The 24117-nt window shown below is 49.9% G+C and overlaps 1 protein-coding gene across 4 annotated transcripts in view; it reads left to right on the top strand.

Annotated features, from left to right (window-relative positions):
* Positions 1 to 15371: 15371 nt before the first annotated feature.
* ADGRG4 (adhesion G protein-coupled receptor G4) overlaps positions 15372 to 24117 on the top strand; it is a 32716-nt gene continuing 23970 nt past the window's right edge. For 3 of the 4 annotated variants that reach the window (XM_065689836.1, XM_065689837.1, XM_065689835.1), the window contains exons 1-3: positions 15372 to 15621; positions 17016 to 17120; positions 20130 to 20747. In XM_065689836.1, the coding sequence (XP_065545908.1) occupies positions 17030 to 17120; positions 20130 to 20747 (709 nt within the window). In that variant the 5' untranslated portion in view covers positions 15372 to 15621; positions 17016 to 17029. The remainder of the gene's footprint in view (positions 15622 to 17015; positions 17121 to 20129; positions 20748 to 24117) is intronic. The other variant, XM_065689838.1, reaches the window with a different exon arrangement.

Below are 24117 nucleotides of genomic sequence, written 5' to 3'. Positions count from 1 at the left end.
GTGTTTGCTTGGAGTTTGAGTACTGCCCATAGTAAGAATGAGATTTGCTGAGAGCAGCTCCCATTTCCCAAGCTCCACTTAGACCTTTTGCTTGATATTGCCTCCTGCTCTTCCTAGATCTCTTGGCAGGACTACATTTAATAGCCTCATTACATTGATTCCTTGTGCAGTTTCATTATAGGCAATGTTCGCTTTCCTTTGGGAACAGCCTTTGCCTGGCAAAGGAGAACCAAGGCAAGAACCCAAGCAGTGATGCTAATGCTGCACCACTCACAAAAGACAAGGGAAGGAAGAAACTGCTTTTGAGCAGCAATGACAGAACCCCTCCAAAACCCCCAAATCCAATAATGATTTTACAAACACACTTAATAGCTGGAGCTAATTTAATCCAAATTTCATCTTCCTGCAGTATTTGGGGACTTACTTGCCTGAAAATCTTTCCTTTATCCCAATGCCATTGAGCTGCTGTTCCAAGGGACTTGTAAAGGGAATCTTCCCTTAAACATGGGAGTGGGCACCGACAAGTTGTGTTTTAAGATGACTGCATCTAGTTTGCTTTCCTCTCTGTCAGAAGCCAAAGATGCTCTTGGTGTGAGATGGCTGCTGTTAGGGCTGCACAGTAAGAGACCATACGTGTGTCTGGCACAGATGGGTGCTGGCTGCATTCACAGTGTCGAGAAGCTGTGCTTCCATTTCTGGTCTGGGACTTTTCAATCTGTTAATTCTGCTGCTGGCTTTGCCTCTCCCTATTCAATTGATCCAACTTTACCAGGGGTAAAGGCTGGGTATCAGCAGTACCAAGAAAGAGTTTTAGCTCTTGGATTACTTTATCCATTTTCAAAGACCAATTTCACACTGAAATAACACTTGGGCCAGCACTGTAGTTCCTTTTTGTAAGAAAAGTATTTAGAGAAGAGGCTTTAGGAGTACGGTTGTGACTGAAATCTGTTGTGTTCCTTCCTGGTTTGGCTTGGAGACTGCTGCTTCGGCAATTCCCACTGGCTTCTTCCACGGCTTGGAAAGACCCTGCTCTCACAGGCTGCTTCACCATAGACCCTACCTTGTCCTCCCGTGAAACGGGCCCTTACTCCTGAGCAGCTGAACAAACTGGAGTGGGATTCTGCAGGGCCACTGGGAGGCCCCTGCCACGGTTTTAGACTGTAGCACTGTGGAGCTCCTGTATTCCAGCACAGAAAGAGGGCAAGGAGATAAATGACTCCAGTGTTTGTTTGTTTGTTTTGCCTAAAGAAGCTTCTTTGTAAGCGTATTCCACATGAGTATTCTTCTGTCTGTGTAAAATAGATCCCTTGTGTCTGAATTTGAGCCTCTGTAGATTGTTACTTAGGCAATGGCTTAGAAATACTTTAGAGGCATTATCTAGGAGCTTTTCTGACTTCTCTCACATATTTCCTCTGCCTCCCTGCACCCACACATCCATGCACACACAGTGAGAGATGCAGGGTCAGATTCTCATCAGACTTCTGCTCATTTTCCACAAACAAAACTCTCTTTTTGCACCATTTTACCCCCCTGAATTTAGCCCCAAAGTCCATTTTGAACCAATTAGACAGCTCTGGGTAAACACCAGCCCAACAAGAGGAGTGATAAATGGAGAGACTTGGAGCTGAGAGCCTTAAAACACACGCATCAGCCCAGCTGTGGCTCTGGTTTTCTGGGAGTTAATGGCTTTCAGTATGACTGCTGTTAGCGAAGGTGCTAATAGAGTTTCTATGAGTTTATATGCTGTGACTTCTGCTTTCATGTGGGAAGGTTTCTGGCTCAAGTCAACGATGATGAGCCTTAAGTGGTTTGAAATCCTGGGGTAAGTGGCCTAGGATAAATCCCTGTGAACACAGTGTGATAATACCCGTATGTGGATAAGCTCAGCTGCAAGCGTGTTGTCGAGGTTGCAGTTTGTCCAGTGAAGAAGAAAGAGGGAGAGGAGCTTGCTCTGGGGATGCAGCCCAGCACGTGGTGGGGGTCCTGGGCTCAAACACACAATGAAGCCAGGCCATGGGGAGCTTCTCCTCACTCAACACCCCCAAGTCCTTCTCCTCAAGGCTGCTCCATCCAATCTCTGCCCAGCAAAGAAGCAGCCAGTGCCTTGATGGATCTGAGCATTTAATGCTCGCTTTCCACCATCAATACTGGTTCTTCTTAGTACGACAAGAACCTGCCCAGTGTACCAGGTCAGTAGTCCTCAGTGGGCTCCTGGGGGCATGATTTCCACCACCCCACTGACACAAGGTGGTATTAGGGTTGCATAACTCATGTGAAAGGAAGTGACAAGTCCCGCAGTGGTAGGTAGCACTTCAGCTGTGCAGCTTCTGCCAGCAAGTGGGTGGAAGAGTGGATGGGGCTGGGTGGTTTCCATTTGAGGTTTCCATTTAGACAGTGATACTTGCCAGTTATTACTGTTCCGTTTGCATCCGAGCAAACCCAATTATTTTGGTGTTCCACACCTGGAAATATAACTACTGTATTTCAGACCTCAGCGTAATAAGTGTTGGCTGCTATTTGCTTCTCAGTGGTAGCTCCTTATCTGCTTAAAGGTGATGTCATGAACCTCAGTTAGTCAGTGGTTATACGGTGCTTTGAAATCTACACTACACTATCTAGCTTTTAGCGTTATAATAGTTCTATAACATATTGTAACAGTACACAGCAGCACACTCAGCTGTAGGACTGAAATGCTTCCTAAGCGGTACAATCCAGGACATTGTGTCCCCGTGACACAAGGAAATCAAGGAAAATCTTCCTCAGTTCTAAATTTACCTTCAGGACATGGAAAAGCCAGCTCGAAAACCACGCACAGTACAAATAGCTGCGAAATAGAACAATGACGGGTATAGTGCAAAACTTAAGTACAATCTGGTCAGAGAGCAGGGTACATTGTAGAGCAGGACTGGAGGAGGATGGGGCAGGTAGAGCATCATCGGCCTGCTCTAGTGGAAGGTGTCCCTGCCCGTGGCAGGGGATTGGAACTGAATGAGCTTTAAGGTCCCTTCTAACACAAACCAGGCTGGGATTCTATGATTTCTATGATGTATTTCCAATGACTTCCTTCAGTGTCCAGCCCAGGAGCTCCCGGCTGCTCTGAGTGTGACTGCGCAGTGCTATAGCTGTTCTTTCACTTTGATGTCTTGGAGACAAGGGTGAATGTGACTTCCTCATTTTGCTCTTCAGCTAACGCTGCCAGTGGTGAATAAAACACATTGCTAAATTAATAAGTCATAAAGTTTTTGGGCTCGGGCCACTAAGCTGTCTCTCTGCTTTGCACGCAAGTATGGGAGATATGTTAGCCCGGGGATAGAGTAGCAGCTCCAAAAGGCTGCAATGAAATGCAATCTGGTTCTGACACAATGCAGCCGGTCAGGCCATCTGTGAGAAGGAGCACCCAAAAAGGTAACTGGCAAAGATTGATAATCCCCAACTGAGCCTTGAAAACTCAAAGCACCCGGCCTAGATGGGGTGGGGGGGGAGCTTATGATGTGCAAGTGTGAGAGTTGTGGCTGTGGCACTGAGGCATTATAGTGATGGCAAATGGTTAGCAATATGGGTATTTAGTTTATATTTCCACTCTCAGTGGGGTCCACTTTTAGTCCTGGTCTTTCCCTGGTTCACCAGATGAGGAGATGTGTATGGGTGAGCCAGAGCCGTCACGGAATAGTCAGAGCTGTCATGTGCTGGTGTGGTCCAAGCGTGCATCTATGCAGACCTCATTGCTCAAAGGATGCCCTGGCCATGTGGTACCAGCCCTTCAGTGTCTCTGAGGGATTAAATCAACAGAAAACTGACCTTGTGCTACATAAAACCATAGACTGGTTTGTGTTGGAAGGGACCTCAAAGCTCCTCCAGCTCCAACCCCTGCCCCGGGCAGGGACCCCTTCCACTGGAGCAGCTTGCTCCAAGCCCCTGTGTCCAACCTGGCCTCGAGCACTGCCAGGGATGGGGCAGCTCTTATGGCAAGGGCACAGCTTCCCTTAGCAGGACGGGTGGATGGTGTGAGGTATGGGGATGAGGGACTAGTGATGATCCCCCTGCCTGGGTGCAGCAAGCTGTTGGCTTCCTTCAGCTGTAATCCCATCCTCACTCACGCCACTGGCTTGTGTCCAGCCCTCTCCCCGGCAGAGGCTATCTATGCCTGACACCTCGGCTCCCACCGCAGTCCCGGAGACAACAGGGATTGATGGGGAAGCACTGACCAGCTGGGGCTGGTACGTGGGATCCTGGGGCTGGAGAAGAGCCCATGCACAGTGCAACCCCTGGGGGTGTGCAGATGAGCAGGGTACTTCACTGTGCAGTGCAGCACAACAGGCTTGCCTCTAAATACCCTTGTAATGTGGTTTCTCTACCTCTGTGTGCCTTACATTACACGGGTACGTATCCAAGAGGGAAGGCTGCACTGTTTCCTCATTCCTGCCCCTGTGCCCTTCATTCCTCTCCTCAGCCAAAGTGAAGTTCTGATCTCATGCACTCTTCATGGAGAAGCTGCGGCAAAGCAGGTCTCACCATGAGACCTTGCCATGGTCTGACTGACACATCCCAGCCATGCCCGGCCGCGGTGTTCATCAGTCAGGGAGTGCTTCCTGGGGAGATCAGCTCCCAGGGAGCAAAGCAGGGAAATGAGGGCCTGAAATGAAGAGAAAATCCAGATTTTGATAAGGAAAACAAGGCTGATGAGGGTGTGCAAAGAGAAGCCTGCAGATAGGACTGGGGACCGGCACGGAGCAGAGAGCTGGTGGAAAACGTGCTGCATCACCTCAGAGAGCTGTACCTAATGTCACCACCCTCTAAGCACGAAGGTCACAACATACCCTGTTACCCTGCCTATGCATCATTCTAGTACATACATTGTGATGCAGGTACTAGCCCCATTTAGACAAGCTCAGATCTGTCCAGCCCAGTGAGGTCCAGTTCAGACCAGTTCAGCCACTCCAGCCCACTTCAGCCCAGTTTAGACCAGTTCAGCACAGTTTAGCCTTGTCCAGCCCAGTTTAGCCCAGTATAGCCCAGCCCAGCCTCATTTACTCCAGTTAAGCCTAGTTTGGCCCAGTTCAGACCAGGCCAGCCAACTTTAGCCCAGTCCAGCTCAATTAAGTCAAGCCAAGAACAGTTTAGCCCAGTCCAGCCCGTTTTAGCCCACTTCAGACCTCTCCAGACCAGTTTAGCCCAACTAAACCCAGCCCAGCTCAGTTTAGCACAGATTGGCCCAGCTCAGCCCACTCCAGACCAGCTCTGTCCAGCCCAGTTTAGCCCACTTAAGGCCACTCCATTTAGCCCAGTCCAGACAAGTTTAGCCCAGTTCAGCTCATTTTAGACTTGTCCAGCCAGCCTCAGACAGGTCCAGCCCCATTCAGACCAACGGAGCCAAGCCCAGCCCAGTTTAGCCTAGCCCAGCCCAGTTTACTCCAGTCCAGCCCATTTTAATCCAGTACATCTCAGTTTAGCCCAATGGAGCCCAGCCCAGTTTAGCTTAGTCCAGCCCAGCTCAGAGCAGTCCAGGCCATTTTACCCCTGCCCCGCCCAGTTTAGCCCAGTGCACACCAGTCCAGCCCAGTTTATCTCACTTCAGACACTTTAACCCATTCCAGCTCATCCCAGCCCATTCCAGCCCAGTTTAGCCCAGCACAGCCAACTTTAGCACAGTCCATTCCAGTTTAGCCCAGCCCAGCCCACTTTAGCCCAGTTCAGCCCAGTTTAGCCCAATTCAGAACTGTCTAGACCTATTTAGCACAGTTCAGCAGTGTTTAGCCCAGTTCAGACCAGTCCAGCACATCCTAGACCTCTTGAGCCCAGTTTAGCCCAGTTTAGCCCAATTCAGCCCAGTTTAGCCCAGCACAGCCCAGTTCTGCCCAGTTCAGTCTACTTTAACCCAATTCAGATCTGTCCAGACCAGTCTAGCACAGTTAAGCCCAATTTAGCCCAGTCCAACCCACTGTAGCCCAACACAGCCCAGCCCGGTACACTTCAGCCCACTTTAGCCCTTCCCAGCCCAACATAGCACAGTTTAGGCCAGCTCAGTCCAGCCCAGTTCAGCCCATTCCAGTTTATCGCAGCCCAGTTTAACCCAGTTCAGCCCAGTTTACAGCCAGCCCACTCCAGCTCAGCCCACATAAGTTGAGCCCTATTAAGACCACTTTAGCACAACTCAGCCCGGTTTAGCTCAGCCCAGCCCAGCCCAGCCCTGTTTAGCCAATTCAAGCCCAGTTTAGCCCAGTTCAGCCCAGCCCAGCCAAATTTAGTCCAATTCGGCCCAGTCCAGCCCCATTTAGACAAGCTCAGATCTGTCCAGCCCAGTGAGGCCCAGTTCAAACCAGTTCTGCCACTCCAGCCCACTTCAGCCCAGTTTAGCCCACATTGGCCCACTTCAGCCCAGTATAGCCCAATTCAGCACAATTTAGCCTTGTCCAGCCCGGTTTAGCACAGTATAGCCCAGCATAGCCCAGTCCAGCCTCATTTAGCCCTGTCCAGCCCATTCCAGCCCAGTTTAGCCCAGCGCAGCCAACTTTAGCACAGTCCATTCCAGTTTAGCCCAGCCCAGTCCAGCACATTTTAGCCCAGTTTAGCCCTGTCCAGCCCAATTTGGCCCAGCCTAGCCCAGTTCTGCCCAGTTTAGCGCATCCCAGTTTAGCCCAATTCAGACCTGTCCAGATCAATTTAGCACAGTTCAGCAGGGTTTAGCCCAATTCAGACCAGTCCAGCACACCTTAGCCCTCTTGAGCCCAGTTTAGCCCACTTCAGCCCAGTTTAGCCCACTTCAGCCCAGTTTAGCCCATGGGAAGGGTTGGTAGAGTGGCACAGAGAGCATCTTTCTGCATTCAGGGTTCATCCTGCTTTCCTTAAGAGCCTTTGATTCAGTAGAGCCCTTGAGAAAGCATTCACTTGAACACGCTCCTCACTTTAACACTAGGCATGAAATCGGGTGCCAGCCTGTGGAGTGACTACATGTAGGATATAGACTAAATGTAGGATAAAGGATGCTATGTAGCATCCCAGCTGGAACTTATCTCCAGCAGGCTGTGGCAGAGCAGGGTAAATCATGACTTATGGATTCTTCATGTGTGGTGGAGGGTGCATCAACTGCAGCCTTGGTTCAAGCTGGTGGGTCGCTTACCACTGTGCTCTTGGAAACGGAATAAAAAGCCCAGTTACCACCTATTTCTGTAATGGCAGCGAAGGGTTGATGTTTCTCCTTGGTTTCCCAGCCAAAGCAATGGGCTGCGTGTCAAAGCTTGTACTTACAAAGGTGAAGGCAAGAGGAGCTGAGGCGATGGTTTGCGTGTCGCTGAGTAAAGGAGTCGTCTAATGGGCTCCTGAAATAACAGGAGCCTGTCTTGGGTTCAGGCCATGCCAATGACCCTGCTTTGGAAATGGTGAATACTGGAAACCGTGCTCGGTTTTCTTCTGTGCTCAAGGAGACGAGGCTCAATATTGTCAATATCTGTTGTGGTTTAAGCCCTGTTGGCAAGTCAGCCACACAGTTCCTCTCTCCCCTCCTCTTTCTTCCTTCCCCCGGAGAGATGGGGAGGAGAATGGAAAGAATCTAACTCCCATGGGTTGGGATAAGAGCAGCCCAGTAACTAAGGTATAACACAAACCACTACTGCTGTCACCAATGATAATAATGATAAGGGAAATAACAAGGGAAGAGAATACAATACCACCTGCCAAAACGAGCCCGACCGAGAAGAGAGAGTGCCCTTCCACGTAACTGCCCCCAGTTCACATAGTGGGCATGCCGTGCTGTGGTATGGAATACGTCTTTGGTCAGTTTGGGTCAGGGGTCCTGTTCCTGCTTCCTCCCAGCTTCCCTCTTCCCTGGCAGAGTGTGAGGCTCACAAAGTCCTTGGTCAGTCCAAACATTTGAGCAGCAACTGAAACCATCGGCGTTATCAGCGCTGTTCCTGAGCTGAAAGCCAAAACACAGTGCTGCACCAGCTACCAAGAAGGAGAAAAATGACTGCTACTGCTGAACCCAGGACCATCTGACTTCTCTTCCCAATGGGAACGATCCAGTGAGGCCCTTGATACTGCCCGCTATAAAGCAGCTGAACACACACACTTCTGACTCAAGCAGGGCCTGCTCCCTTTCCATCACCACTCCTTCTTGTGCACCAATGCTCAGCAAAACTCAATTAGAAGTGAGCTGGGAGAGCCCAGTTAAGAGCCCCAGCTCCCAAATGCCCTGAGCAGCACAGATCCAGCGCCCCGAGGGGCTGCAGAGTCACATCCCTTCAGCAGAGCTCAGCTCCAGGGTTAGGTTTAAGCATCTCCGGCAGTTTCAGACACACTTTTGGCCCTTGCCCTGACATGGAGCAGGATCACCTTTTCCTTACAGCACCTGGTAAATCCCAACCTCCTTCTTTACCTAAAACCGGGGCTATTTGCCCCGCAACAAAACAGTTTTGATTGATTGCCAAGGCACATCTTGTCCCTCTGTGTAGTTCCAGGGTCTGGGCTTTCACATACTGCAGTGTGGGTATCTCTTTACAGCAATCCCCCCCCCCAACTTTGTATTAGGACAGTTCTCAGTGATAGGTACTGTAAACTAGTGTAGAAAAGTGCATCAAAACCTTGTCTATCCTCCAGGCATCTGGGGCAAATGCAAAGGTAGCACAAAGCTGTTGTCCCTTCAGTCTGTTTTCCCTGCTCTGGTTAATGCCAATATGATTTCAGGAGTATTTCAAAGCGAATCTGAAGTATATTGAAGGTGTTGATGCGTTCACAAAGATTTTGGTTCTTTTTAGGACTGCTCGAATGCTAAAACCCTTCCTCTTGCCTTAAGGCTTCGCAGTAATCGTCCAACTGAAAACGGAATGCTTCTGAGGAAGAGCCGAGGCAGAGCTCTGGGGTGCCAGTATTGATTTTACAACCACCCAGCGCAGTCCTGGGGCTGGTTTTGACCGCCTGCCTCAGCTCAGAAAGGAAAGAACAGACAAAGATGTAGAAAACGCGAAGAGGAAGTTCTGCAGTGAACCCAGAGGACTGCGCAGAAAGGAAATGAGTCAGGCAGTTGCTAAGTTAAGGCAGTTGCCTATTTACAGAGGAATTACAAGAGTTAAAGGGGTGCCTTATGAAATTCCTGGTCAGAATATGCTGAGCAGAGTGCAGATGGCATGGGGATGCACTTAGAATAAGTGCGTCTGGATTAAACCACTGAGGTTTGCACTGTGCTAGCAGAGATAATGCAGTCAGCCATAGGCATTGATGGGCGCCAGAAGCCACAGGACTAACCCATTTCTACCATCAGCAAACACTGGTGATGTGCTATAAAGGAAGCTCAGTCCAATAAGGCACAAATCTTCCGTTTCTGCCTTTGTAGGCCTCTTGCAACCCCGGCCTGGAGGAACTTCTGTTGGGAAGGGATAGGCATGGCTCATCTTTCTGGCTTGTGAAATGGGGAGTGACAGGGATCTGCTGCAGAGTGGTGCACACCGTCTGCATGAGAGGTGCACCAGCATCACCAGCATCTTCAAGGCAAGATGTTCCTATCAGCCCGGCTCTACCTCTGCATGGCTGTTCCTCATTCTCACCAGGTATATGTGGTTAAGTAGCTGGAATGGAGAGAACAAACGTTCTTCCTCCCACTCTCATCTCCTGCCCACAATTAATGGTCAAAATACATTTTGCTCTGGTGAGCAAGAGATGAAGTAAAAAGACTCACAACATTGCTCAGTACTCGAATGAAATCTAGTAATAAATCACAGCCTGTAAGATGCTACAGAGCAGGGCTGCTGCCTCGCAGCAGCGCAGGCTGTTGTGACAGTGCATTCTCCTGCTGTGGTTTGGGTACCTGCGTGCACTACCAGGTCTAGTGTAAGCAGAGGGAGGAATTTATATCCACTCAGGTAACAATCACATCCTACTATGAGCTGCAATGCTTTTACGGGGTTGTGGTTCGTGGCGAGTGAAAATGTTATTATCGCTTTAAGACATTCCCCAGTCACAGGGAATGAGAAAAGCAGGGATGACGCGCCACTGAATTCAGGCTGTGGAAAACATCTTGGCTATGGCACTTATCTGTTGGAGTTTCTGTGTCATCTGGACTGCCCTAGCAGAATAGCTCACATAGCGCTGGATGGATGCAGTGCCTGCAGAGGAAATCCTGACACTGATGGGCTGCTCTCTTCCACATCTGCAGCCATATGGCCATGAGCTGTGATGGAACAAGATTTCTTCCTGCTGCTTTTGTCTGGTTTTGGCCCCGGCTGACGGTCTGAAATAGCCTGTGATCACTGAACCGCCCAGGTTTGGTGGCTCTCAGGGTAACCACATCATAAACCATGTAGAAATCCTCGAGCTATGGAGATTTCCAGCCTTTAAGTAACTTCTACATGGGGATCAGGGTTTTCCTCCATTCACATGCATTGAGGGAAGCTCAATGGCCAGGTTGGATGGGGCTTGGAGCAAGCTGCTCTACTGGAAGGTGTCTCTGCCTGTGCCAGGGGGTTGGAACTGAATGAGCTTTAAGGTCCCTTCCAGTCCAAACCAGTCTGGGATTCTGTGATAAGCTGTAAATGCAGGAGACTTTATGAATCCCAGCAGGAACCCTGTTTGGGAATACCACTGATTAATGCCCTTCTGCCGGGTGGATGGAGCAGGCTGAACAGAAAGGGCAGGAGGGAAAATCGGGAGGAGCAGGCAGAGAGTGGGTCCAGGGCATGTTTCCAATGCAAATGGTCCAATGCAGGGCAGGGGATGCTTTATCCTGAAACCACAGCCACCAGGCAGGAAGAAGTCGAAGACTCAGACCTCAGTATCCTGAAGAGAGCTCCTTCCGCAGGCTATTGTGGACATCCCCATCTTTCCCAGCTCCTCCTGCCTTGACATGGCTGTTCAGCTCAGCTGGGAACCATTACTCCATCCTACTTGTGTGAATATCCCAAAGATAGGAACTGGGCATTGCCAGTGTAACGTGGCACGGATTAAAGGCACAGGGCCTGGTTTTGGTGTTCTTGTGCAAGAGAGGCTCCGTCTCACTGGCACGAATGGTTTTAAAGGTAACTTTTAGAGATGCCTGAGGCCGGTTTATGGTTCCTCTCTTTGAGAAGGTGCTCCTGCCTTGTGGAGGAACGAGTGAAAACGATCGACCACTGGGCAGCGATGTGTTTGTCTGGTTTTGTTCCTGCACTGTACGTGTGGCCAGGACCTAGTCAGGACCGTATTTAAGAAGGAGCTGAAGAAGTGGAGGACTGAGCGATGCTGCCGATCAGCTCTCCTGTTCTGCCGATGGATTACAGAGCACCGTGAGCCGGGCTCCCGTCTCTGGGGCTCATACATTAAGCGGTAATGTGTACCTGACAGGGATGCAATCCGGCTCTCCTTCCAGCTTGGCACACGGTACCTTCTCCAGGGCAGCCTGGCTGGGCTCGGAGCTCACACTGCTGCAAAGCCAAGGCGATGAGCTTGGATCACCCTCGGCTCAGCAAAATTCCCTCCCTGCTCCTTGTGATTCTCCTCTTTCTTTTTAACGCTGTTTTTGAACAAAATAAGCAGCTTTCTGCCTTTTTTATGCCGCTTTTCGAGAGCATTTTCCTTGCAGGTCCATCTGCGCAACTTGCGTAAGGCAACAGTGACATCCAGTGGTCCCCACGGTCTGCAAACATCTGCAGCATCGCTCCGATTCATGCCGTGTGATGAGCAAACGGTCCCCACTCATACCAAAAGATGCTTTTCACTTCTTTAATACAGTCGTTACACGGGGTTCTTCAGTGTAATTAAGCCCTTGCATGCTTTGCCCTGGCTGGAACACGGTTACACCTTTGACAAAGGAAGGATAAGGACTTGCGCAGAATAAGATATAAATGGAATTCCATGAGAAATATTCCCTCTTATGTGTCACAGATACCTTAAAAAAGCTGTGTTGGTGGCCTATCTGCACAACTGCTATGGGATTTGGCTGTAGGCCCTTCTGCTATTGTATGTTTTCGCTGTGCTCACCTAGTAGGAGTGCTACTGTGCTTACTCTAATGACCTGTGCTTACTCTAATGACCCGCTCTTTGTGCTTCTCAAGCCAGAGTTTAAAGTCACTCAGTTCTGCAGGTTAAAAAGTATCTTGGGATGTATTTAACCAAGTTTTGTGGCAAAAAAACCTCACCACTTCTTCTTATCTCCTAGTGAGTACATGCCTGGGATGGAGATTCCAGTGGGGAAAAGTGAAGAAGGAAAGGAGGGAATAGTCCCTCCATCCCGCTCCCCAGGCCAAGCTGTGTGTGTGTGTCCAGGAGCATCCCCTTCTCCTGGGAGGTGGGGAAGCACTAAAGGCAAAGATAGCTTCATCAAGGGCAGCAAAATGCACTCAAGCCCTTCACATGGAGACGACTGCAGTGACAGAGGTGAGGGGATTTGACCAGAGTCCCTATCAGAGGCTCACATCAGGGGGCTTCCGATTCATCCTGTGCTCCAGTGTGGTACATCAGCTTGTGCAGAGCAGCTCTTTCAGAGCAGACCAGGTGTCCTTAACAGCACCACGTTGTGGAGACAAGCCAGGTTTAACCAGGTCATTTGAGAAGCTGTCTTTTCATCTCACACAGGTTTTGCTACAAAGCTATTTCCCCATCCTTTAACCTCCCACCACAGGCACTCAGCTTGCCTTCCACTTCCTCTTTCATTACTTAAACGTCCCACAAGGTGAGTCTAACACCACACGAACCACTCAAGCCATAAAGGACCTGTTCCAAAGCCTCCTGACACCAAATCACTTTCGAGGCAATTTTCCCAATCCATAATTCCAGAGGATTAGGAGGCGACAGCACTAATAAAACCAGTTCTGAGGCTGACATTGCAATCTGTGTCCGTCTCCGTGCTGCAGTCACTCTGGGGCCATTAAACCAGGGAGTGGAGTGTAGGTGTGTTGCGTGGAAGTAGCACTTTCCGTCCCAGCAATTCCGGGTTGTGGAATCAGGATCACTGCAGAACAGATGTCCAGATAAAGCTTTTACAGCTGCGTCTTTTGTGGTCATGGAGGAAAAACGAAGGGCTGCTAAAGAGCAGTAGCAGCATCTCAGCAAGGGCATGGCGATGAGCTGGGTGCAAGCAGATAACAACTGGGGCAATCTTGGAGTACTGTGTGCAGTTCTGGTGTCCTCAACATAAAAAGGACATGGAACTGCTGGAACAAGTCCAGAGGAGGCCACGAGGATGATCAGGGGACTGGAGCACCTCCCGTATGAAGACAGGCTGAGGAAGTTGGGGCTGTTCAGCCTGGAGAAGAGAAGGCTGCGTGGAGACCTCAGAGCAGCCTTCCAGTACCTGAAGGGGGCCTATAGGGATGCTGGGGAGGGACTCTTCATCAGGGACTGCAGTGACAGGACAAGGGGTAACGGGTTCAAACTGAAACAGGGGAAGTTTAGATTGGATCTAAGGAGGAAATTCTTTCCTGTGAGGGTGCTGAGGCACTGGAATGGGTTGCCCAGGGAGGTTGTGAGTGCTCCATCCCTGGAGGTGTTCAAGGCCAGGTTGGATGAAGCCTTGGGTGGGATGGTTTAGTGTGAGGTGTCCCTGCCCATGGCAGGGGGGTTGGAACTGGATGATCTTGAGGTCCTTTCCAACCCAAACCATTCTGTGATTCTATGATCTTTTCCCCAATGATAGACATCAAAAGCCTGTGCCCAGGGAACGCTGCCAGGATAACTTACTCTGACAGAACGAAACGTGTCTCATTCTAGGATCAGCCTGCAGCCAAGGGCCCGAGTAAATCGGATGCTGTGGTTGTATTCTGTGAGTTGTATTTCTTGAACACCCCTCAACATCATAAGGATTTTCCCAAGGTTTCTACAATCCCTACTGCAGGAGTGACTAAATCATGGTCAAAAAAGGATTTTCTTCTTGCTTTGAAAGGAGAAAGGAATAAAAGGACTCAAGTCTGTACCAAATCCAGTTTGTAACCTAGGAGTTTGCATGGGCTAGCTGCCGCCTGTCTGAGAATACACGTCACATTTACACGCTCCAGGGTGTTCTGAGAAAGGCACTCGTTGAAGGAGGTCTTGGGAGGGTGACGAGAAGGTTGTGTAGAACCTGTGAGCAGCTGTGAAAGGCACAAGGAGGCGAATCTGTGGGGTTTGTTTCAGAAGGAAAGTGGCTGGTTGAGAAGCATCCCGAAGAGTCAGCCACCCCCGTGCTTCCTCCCAAGAATCGAAGATTCCCAGCTCAGGGGCTCTGAGATGTAATTACAGTGTGAGGAGGTTTGGGAGAGCTGAAAAGTCACCATAGCAACCTCCTGGCAAAAAGCTTTGCATATCCAAAGTGAAGCAGAATGCGTGGCCCTGGTGAGGCTGGATGTGTTCTGCCTTCATCTGCTGCTCCTCATTGCACACTTCAACCGCTGTTTTCCTGCTCTGCACCCCAAGTGTCCCCCCACCTAGAACTTCCCAGGAAAGATCTGACCACAAATGGATGCAGGATGCTGCTTATTAGATCAGGCTTTGCCTGTGGCTTGGTGTTAAAGAGATGTCCTCACGTGGCGCTCCAGCCCCTTTGCCATGGTCTCTAGTGAAGCACAACCAACTTGTGCTGAACATCCGCAAGCACCAAACTGAACTGAAAACCTGAGAAACAGAGAGATGAAGATGGAGGAAGTGGAGGAAGAGGATAGCTAAAACCTTCTCAGCTGCACTGGGGTTGCAGTAAAAGCTCTTTCCATACCGTGATGCCATGATACTGGTTTAACAGGTAGCAAGAAGATGACTTCTAAAGCACCCACCCTTGAACAAAAGCCCTGTTAAGTCCCATGCTTGAAGAAAGGCTCTTCATGCAAGAGTTCATGAGTACCAGAACCTGTGCAGCATGGATTTGAGGAGAGTGCATGCCTTGTGACCCCATGAATAGGATCTCCCCACAAGAGAGCAACACCTCCTGGCTGAGGCTGGTACACGGCAGGAGGATGCTTGGCTGGGAGAGGGTCTGTACAGGTGCAGAGGGTCTGGAGGAGGCGGGTGAACCGTGGTGTTAAGCAACCATGGAGGGGCTTTTCCAGTCTCTTCCCAGTTCCTTTTATGTCCATAACAAGATCCAGGGAAGGAGCAGAACTGCAGGGAACCACTGGCAAAACATGCAAGATCACGCTCTTTTTGACCTTGGCAATGAGATAATCTTGCAGGAGGGAAGAAAGATCCTGGTTGATGCTCTAGCGCCGTCTGTTACAAAAAGAGGCTATTTGGGGGAAAATTACAACTAGTATTCATTAGTGCAGTCACTTTTGAACCAGGAACAAGGAGAGCTGTTCAGTTCTGTTGTTTCTTTCTAATTTGTGTTTCACAATGCCCCACGTTGTGGACTTTGCTCTGGACAAAACTTATTACAACCCTGTGACGTACCGCAGGCTGGGAGCATAACGATTTGCTCCTTAAATGTTACTCCAAAGTCAGCAAATCATTGCTGGAGTAATAAAGGAGAAGGCTGGGAGAAGAGATTTGTTGGCACAACAGCTTTTCCAGGACCTAGGAAATGCGATTTCAGAACAGAAATCCCTTGTTCTTCATCGCTTGATCCACTGGAAACACCCCAACATCCCACCTGATCTTCCCTTCCTATTTCTCTTTGCTGGTCTTGTGGCATCTGAGAGAAGAAACAGGACAAGCGCTCGGTAGAAATCCACCTTGATTTTGCTACACAGGGAGGTGAGTTTTTGAGCAGCACCTTTTAATGCCGATGGTGTTTTTAAAGTAGGAATCACCTGGAATATGGAAGAATTCCTGCTTAGGTACCACAGGCTTGGCATAATGATTTGTTCCTTAAGTGTTACTGCCAAAGTCAGCAAATCAGTGCTGGAGTAAGAAAGGTGAAGGTCGTGAGGAGAGATCTGTTGGCACAGCACTACATGGAAAACCGGGCGATGCTTCCTAACGCTGGAAGCTTCGTAAAGAGCCGTTTTAAAAGGAATTTGGGAGAGTTGTTGTTAGCTCAGGTGCTTTTATAGTTTTCTAACGTGTATCTCATTCCTAGTCTGGACACAAAGGGACAACTTCTATTTTGGCAGTGGTCAGGGAGTAGTAACCCTTAGTGGGTTAACCCTTTGTTACTACTTAAGGGAGCCCCAGGTGAGGGCTGCATCTGATGTGAAGCCAAGCGAATCCATTGAACACAGCCTGGCCAACTCAGACAATCTGAGCACCTAGTTCATTCTTCACAGCCCTTTTATGCACCTCATTAGAGGCTGAAGATTTAACCCAGTGTGGTCCTAAACCAAGAATAAGCCCTTGCCTTTGATGAAGCCAGTAGAGAAAGCAGAGCCCACAGGGGAGCTCCAGGGGTGAGTTTGGGGCTGCCTGCGCAGCCAGTGGCTCTGGTTTAACTGCAGTCATCTTTAAAGCACCTTCAGTCAAAGTGAAGCACAAACCAGGACAAACTCGTTCCAGTTTAGAGTGGCAGATTTGCATTTTGCTTGTAGTGTTCAGTGGATGCTTTGCCCTCGAAGCAGCCCTTCCCCAGCGTGTCCCAGGGCTCAGTTAAACTGATGGAAGTTTGTAGATAAAGCCCAGCTGGGAGAATCACACAATCCCAGCCTGGTTTGGGATGGAAGGGACCTCAAAGCTCCTCCAGCTCCAGCCCCTGCCATGGGCAGGGACCCCTTCCACTGGAGCAGCTTGCTCCAAGCCCCTGTGTCCAACCTGGCCTTGAACACTACCAGGGATGGGGCAGCCACAGCTTAACCCCACTGCTAGGGCTTCCCTTGTTTTCCCCTCACTCGTAGGAACCTCACCACTTCACACACGGACGCCTTTCCTTAAGGCAGGTGGAAAGTTGCTAACAGCTTTTCCGAGCTGTGACAGATGAAGAGTGCACATGCATGGTGTAACTGCGTGAGCCTCATCTCTTTGAGAAGGCAGCAGAGAGCAGAGGGTTCGCGCAGCCTTGTCTGACCTTTACAGAGGCTCCTCATCCAGTGACTCAGGTCGGGCACGGGGAGCGAGGGCTGCTGGCTCCTGGCCTGTGTATCTCAGATTGCAGGAGCAGGCTGAGCTTCTCAGCCGGGTGTGTGCTAAGGGAGTGCTCACCAACATCCTTCTTTCAGAGCATGCCTGAAGAATGAAGAGGTTCACGTGTAGCCCCGGACAGCACTCATCTGGCAAGGCTCTTTGCACCTTGATGGCTGCCGCTCACGTTTTCCTCCTGGCAGGTACAGTGATCCCCCCCAGGATTAACCGCAGGGATGTGTATCTACGTACGAGCCCACTGCCCCCTTGCTCTGCCCCAGTGCAGCACTTAGTCTTGTCCTGGACCTCTCCCTTCTCACTGCAACCGCTACTGGGGTCCTTGTCCATGCCTGGGCATATATTGGCCTGCAGACCTACCCTGAGATGCTGGTTCAGTCTGGGCTGCAGACGAGTCAGCAGAGATGAGAAAACACGGCAACAAGTGAAATGTCAGGGTTTGGCTGCGTTGCGGGTGTTGTCCCATGTTTGGAGGTGAAAACCTCTTGGCTTTGTCATTATTCCCTTCGTTCCTTCCTGGGTGTCCTCCTGCATTCCTGTTTGGTTTCTTCTACTTAGGCTTTGGTCACTGTAGGATAAGAGCCGTGCATTTACCCATTTCATGGTGTTCTGGGAAACACACGGAGCTACAGTCGGAGCCAAGCTCCCCAGTCACAGCTCAGGCCCTGGGACAAGCACAATAAACCGGGCTTCACAAACACTCTCACCACCCTTCCGCTCCTCCATACACCCCAGCGAAACACTAGGGAGTTTTGTATTGCGTTCTTGGACTTCTCCTCCAGAACAATGCAGGGCACAGAGGTAATTCATGCTTCCAAAACACACCCTGCAGCGCTGGAGCCGCTGCCAGCACAAACTGCGGAAAGATGAGCTCTTTCCAAGCACAACCTCCACAATAAAAGACTGAATCCATGTCCAGGTCTTGCCAAATGTTCCCACTTTCTCCAGCTTTGGCCAAAGGCTTCTAATCTGTCTGCTAGAAGACCCCTGCAACGGGGGTCTCTCAGTGTGTCTCTGCTGGCGTCATTCATGGAATGGGTACCAGTTTTGCCAGTTGTAAATCCCATAGGCATTCCCATCTCTTGGAGAAGCCCATGGGAGCTGGCTTCTTACCCTTTGGGGCCTTGTAGGAAAGTACAGATGAAGACGGCTGTTGCGTTTTGATGTGCTGTAGTGAATTACTCACCGGTGGAGCTACACCCACCTCCCTGCATCCCTAAAGCTCCACCACTGGCCCTGTGATTTCATGCACTCCCACTAAGGCAGAGGCTGGTGTGTTAGTGCAGAGGTGCTAAACACCCATCCCACCCATGGGCCTCCATGGAAAGGATGCTCTGAGTCCTACGTACTCCCACTCGAGGGGAAAATGATTCCCTTAGGTGCAAACCACCATCTTAGCACTGAGTTGCAGTGGTAGAAGCCAGATCAGGATGGGGGGGCGTGTTCCACAGCAGCGGAGCTGATTTTAGAGCTGAGACAGACACGAACGATAGCAGAGTGTTACGTGCAGTAGAAATGTCCTCCTCATACTTTGAGTGCACGAGGTTACACCAGGACAGCAAAGCACCACTTCTGATCGCCTACGGAGAATTAGACTCTGTGAATAGATCATTTCCTTTTGCCTCCAATTTGAAGTGTGTGAAGCAGATGGGGAGAAGCGCCAGCTACTTTCGCAGTCCAGGAGGAGTATAACCCTTAGTAGAAGTAGAGATTTATTGCTAGGTTATACTGGGGGGTTGGGTTTAGATAACGCGATGTGCATGGCTGGCAGGCAGGTTTGCAAAGGAACATACAGTAAAAAGCCCCTAAAATGCTTATAAAAGACTCAGCCTAATGGCAGTTCTTATCTAGGAGAAATATACCCTGACTTAGTGAAGCACATGTGAGTGTAATGATACAAGATGTGCATCACTTGAATAGGAGGGGCCTGGCTTACAATATAAGTCTGATCAATGACTGCTGTGATGTTGAATGTATTGCTGCTTCACCCCCTGCAAAGGAAAGGTTGGATCCTGCCTTTGGTGCCTGTCTCACTGTGTTGCCTATGGACTGGTGCTGCTTTGTGCATGTGCACAGGGACTCCTGCCTGGGGAAGGGACTTTGCTGTGGCTGGTGGTGACCTCAGAGGGACTCTTCATCAGGGGCAATAGGAATAGGACAAGGGGTGATGGGTTCAAACTGAAATGGGGGATGTTTAGATTGGCTATAAGGAGGAAGTTCTTTACTGTGAGGGTGGTGAGGCACTGGAATGGGTTGCCCAGGGAGGTTGTGAGTGCTCCATCCCTGGCAGTGTTCAAGGCCAGGTTGGATGAAGCCTTGTGTGGGATGGTTTAGCGTGAGGTGTCCCTGCCCATGGCAAGGGGGTTGGAACTGGATGATGTTACGGTCCTTTCCAACCCAAACTATTCTATGATTCACTGAGTAGGAGACCATGGCAGGTCCAGGAGTCAGAGTAGAGATACAAGTAGCATTGCACTGCGCTGCCTCCTGTCCAGGTATACAACAGACACTGAACATGGAATGCAAAACCAGGTAACTAGAGTGAAAAACCCTCTGCAGCTTGCTGGTGCCTCTGCCAAGCTGTTCAGGGGCTGAGGCTGACTGGATTAGAGCCATTGCAGCTACTACTCTGCAGCCAAAGTGGGGGCTACCTGTGGGCAAGTTACTCACTGCCTGTGTAGGTCTGTATTAGAGAAGTTGCCTCTGTCAGCAAAGCCTTTTGAGTAGGATGTAAAGCTATAATGAGGTTATTTAAAGTAATGAAGAAGAAAGATGCCCAGATGAATTCTCTGCAGCCTAAGAACAGTTCTTAAGGCTGGCTTTTAGCAGAAACCTTGACTTCACACCTCACCTGGGAGCCAAGCTCTTTATTGGGTGTGCTGAACCCAGACCTTTGCACTTGACACCCATACTGGACCATATGGACCCCGGACATGGATTCTGTATTGATTCCGATCTGGCACATCTCGAGCACTTCAGCTGTTCCTTCGCAGAATTAAACTCCTCTTCCCTGGTAGTGTGGGTGGGCTCAGAATTCAATTTCAAAGGCAGCAGAAACTAGAAATAGAAGAAACTTTAACTTTTTTTTTTACCCATAACTCAAGGAAGTACCCACACGAGGTCCTACTGCAGCTTTTCCTTTGGAAGTGACATTTCCCTTCTTTACCCTCTTTCCTAATGCCATTTGCTTACAGAAGCACGTCACCTGCGCGGAGAAAGACTGGATTTACTGGGAAGGACTGATAAGTTTGTGTCTCTGGTTAACTTCAGCATCCCTCAGCTCTGTCAATTCACAGCATGCATTGACCTAAAGCGGACTGCCAACGTCAGCTCTTGGGCAGCCTTTTCCTATGACGCTAACAACTCCTCCATGGACATCAATGTCTTAGAGCTTGGACTCTCCGGAGAAAACAAGCATTTGAGGCTCTATCTTTTTGGCACCAGACGGGACATCGAGATTGACCTGGCCCTTTTTGTGTGGTACAGCGTGTGCTGCTCGTGGGACACCAGGAAACAGCTGCTGCAGGTCTACTGCAACGGTGAGCTCGTGCATACCGAAACCATTGGCAGCGCTGGGTGCTTGAAACCCGACGGGAGCCTGGTGCTGGGTCATCTGCACAAGAGAAAGGATGGCTTCATTGTGCGGGTGAGCAACAGCTTCATTGGCAGCTTGTACTACTTCCAAATGTGGGACCGTGTGCTGGGTCAGGACGAGCTGATGGACTGCGCCATGGGCGACACGGTCAGCTGGGAGGAAGAGTATTGGGACTTCAGCAGCATCCTGCCCGTTGCGGACCATGACCTGCGCTGTGGTGAGTGCCTGCGGTGCTTTGTCTTCCTGGGGCTTGTGTGTTGCTGGGGATCACACACCGAGAGTAGGGAACCCTCCGCTGCTAAGGACAATGGCCTCTGAGCCGCTGCTGCTGTGATTGAGACCAGCAGTGGGCAGTTGTAGCCATGCTTACAGCATTGCCTGCCCACCCCAAACAGCAGATATAGAAGTTGTGGATGAGGGAACACTGGTTTGGGTTATCTCATCATTCAGTCCTGATGTCTGTATGTGCTACGTAGTATTCAAACTACAAAGGATGAAAGCAGAGGTCTGAGATTGACAAGTTGACTAATTTATGTTAAACTATTGACATGCCGTGATATTCAGTGTTCCACAGTAAGAGTCAATGCATGTTTATTGTCTGTAAGCTGATGGCTTCTCAGGGAGATTGGAGGCACAGTAAGAAATAGTTGCTCACTTCTGGTGTCCAGTCTTGAGAATTCAAGGCTTGCCCCATCAAGCAGCATGTCTCCATCAAGCAGCATGTCTCCATCAAGCAGCATGTCTCCATCAAGCAGCATGTCTCCATCAAGCAGCATGTCTCCACCAGGCAGCATGTCCCCATCAAGCAGCATGTCTCCACCAGGCAGCATGTCTCCATCAAGCAGCATGTCTCCATCAAGCAGCATGTCTCCACCAAGCAGCATGTCTCCATCCAGGGCAGCACCCCCTGACTTCACCACAGTTCCCACTGCACTTTCCCATCTCCTGCTCCATGTTTCATGGAACCAGGGCCCAAAGCTATGAGAAAAGCAGCAGGAAATCCCCGACTGCTGCAGAATCCTGTGCTGGGAGGGATTTCCCCCCACTCCCTCATTGCACACTCACTCTGTACCAAGGAACACGGGCACTCGTGACAATTGCTGTAAATGACAACCTGCCCGTCTGCTTCTTAGCTTCCTGCCCCATTGCCTTTACCCAGGCAATCCTCTTCCTGCACTGCCCATTGTCAGAGCTGTTTCCCCACTTCTGTCCCCGAATTCAAGCAGGATGTGACCTGATGAGGAGGAAGCCTCAGTTTCCCTTTCCCAATTAACGCCTTTGCCCTTGGGCCATTCTCTCTGTGGGAAAGGTCTGTGCTTGGCACGGAGCTGGGAGAGGCTTAGTCATGCTTGCTGATGAACAGTTTAGCACCTAAAACCAAAGCCTCCGCTCAGCGCTCCTGGACTTTGATTTTTCGAACCCAATAACCTGAATCTGAGCAACTTTCTAGTGAGACAAAGCAGTGAGACAAAGTACGTTAGAGAGAGGCTTCCTAAGGTCAAAGCATTTTCAAAGCGCTTTTCCCCTCTAAAAGCAATGCCCAAGAAAAGAGTGACTTCCTCTCTTTAGGATCCTCCAGTGCAGCCTGGACTGGGCATTCAGGCTGGAAAATGCTGGCCCTTCTTCTCATCAAGGAGAAACACCGCATGTCTCACAAGCGGTGAACCACAGCAGCATGCTCACAGCTTACTCTTGCTTACAGTGCCATGAACTGCTGGATCCACAGCGTTCCACACAGTGGGAAGGGTTACCGGAGTCAGGTATTCTCCCAGGAGCAATAACTAAGATGGCTGTTCTGAAGTCCTGGTTATAGAGAGAGAACTTAATCGTGTTTGGGAATCTGCCATGGGTCGGATCTTGGCAAGAGCTTTGCTTCCACTATAAATGTACTCCTTATTTTGGTTAACTCAAATTCCTAAGCTAACTCCTGCACATTGATGATACACGGGGTAAAACAGTGCCGTGGGCATGGCACTGGGCTAACAGTGAGTGGGATAACTGGGCATGGCAGAGGGATAACAGTGAGTGGCGTAAATACACACTGAGATTTATGTCCTGCCTGTCAGATAGGGGAAGCTTCACTTGGCTGGCATTCATACGGACTGTCCATACGGGATCACATCTATTGAGTTTGCATGTAGGAAATAGCTGTGCCCAAGTGTTGCTATGGAATGTCCTGCGGAAGTGCCATCTCACTGCTCATGTCATGTTAGTGCTTGTTAGTGATGCCCTATAGCCATTACTCGCTGCGAGGTTTGCTTGTAGTGCTTATAGATGTTGTTTAGAGAGCTGTGGCTTGCTCGGTTCGCTTTGATAGCTCAGGCACTGGTGCTGGGAAGCTGGGGAACCTGCTTTGGTTTGGGAAGCCTGGGCTCATTTAGGCAAAGTGAGGGAAAACTTCTCGCATGAAAGCAGCAGGAAGCATCCTTACGGAGGCGTGTGGACCTTTTATAAGCAATACAGTTATCACAGCGACCGCGCTGGCTTTGCTTGAGAGCAGGAGCGAAGGTGTTGTCCTGCCTTTGCTTTTTGCCCCAGAGCTCTCGAAGATGATCCTTTACTTTTGCAGCTCAGCTGGGCCTTTGCTAAAAGCGAAGTGTGCGTTCTCACCCTCTCAGTGACTCACAGTCTCCAGCTCTTCCTCCCCCTGCTCACCCACACGCTGATTCCTGATTTTCTTCTTAATTTGAAGCAATCTGGGAGAGGGATGAATCTGAAACACCTGAACATGAGCGCTGATAATGGAGAAATCTATTTATTCCTACAGCTCCCTTACTGGCTGGCCTAAGTTTTGCTGCTCTTTGACTGGAAACAGACCTATTTATGTACACTTGCAGGGTGCCAAAGGAGCCATTTATTAAGTCACCAAATCAAAATCCATGCGTAGGGCTTGAGAAATGCCAGCGGCCCAGTGTTTCTGGCGCTTCAGATCCCACCTGTCATCACGCCTTAGCCCTCGTTTCGTGAATGGAATTACATGCATGCTAGTGGAAGCAAATGAAGGCGGCTGGTCCCACACCTGCCTGCTGGGAATGAGCTTCGATATGTGAGAATAAACGGAGATTTGGGGTTTTTTCTTTAGGTTATAATAAGAAAAAGAAAGAAAGAAGACTCTGTGGAGCGTTGGGAGATGAGCACAGCACTCAGCAGGGTACATTCCCCTTTAGAACGAGCCTGGGCTCTGGTTTTGGCCATTTCTCTGTGTTATGGTATCTTTTCCCTAGCCGATTCTCCTGCTTCATCCTGGGTGACAGCAGACATCACCCCTGAGGCCAGGGGTTCTGAAGCGTTAAACTGATAACAGGAGCAGGGTGGAGCCTGTAATCACCCAGCTCCATGCAGATTCCTCTTATCAGGAGAGGATCTGCAGCACTGACACAGCCAGAAGAGCAAGTTCAGCCCTGGCTGTACAAACAGCTCCGTTTATGGCTTGAGAAACCCCAGCCTAACATCATGTCTGTTTCTGGAAGGGAAAAAGAAAGGATTTATTCCAGTGACAGGGCGTGCGGGCCTCCCGTGTTCCCATCACACTCCCTCTATGACAGCAGCTCTTAAGTAAAGCCAATAACAAGACGCCCATTTTCTAT

The sequence above is a fragment of the Lathamus discolor genome, chromosome 9 (assembly GCF_037157495.1).
Source record: "Lathamus discolor isolate bLatDis1 chromosome 9, bLatDis1.hap1, whole genome shotgun sequence".
Taxonomy (NCBI): Eukaryota; Metazoa; Chordata; class Aves; order Psittaciformes; family Psittacidae; genus Lathamus; species Lathamus discolor.
This window is presented reverse-complemented; position numbering and strand designations above follow the sequence as displayed.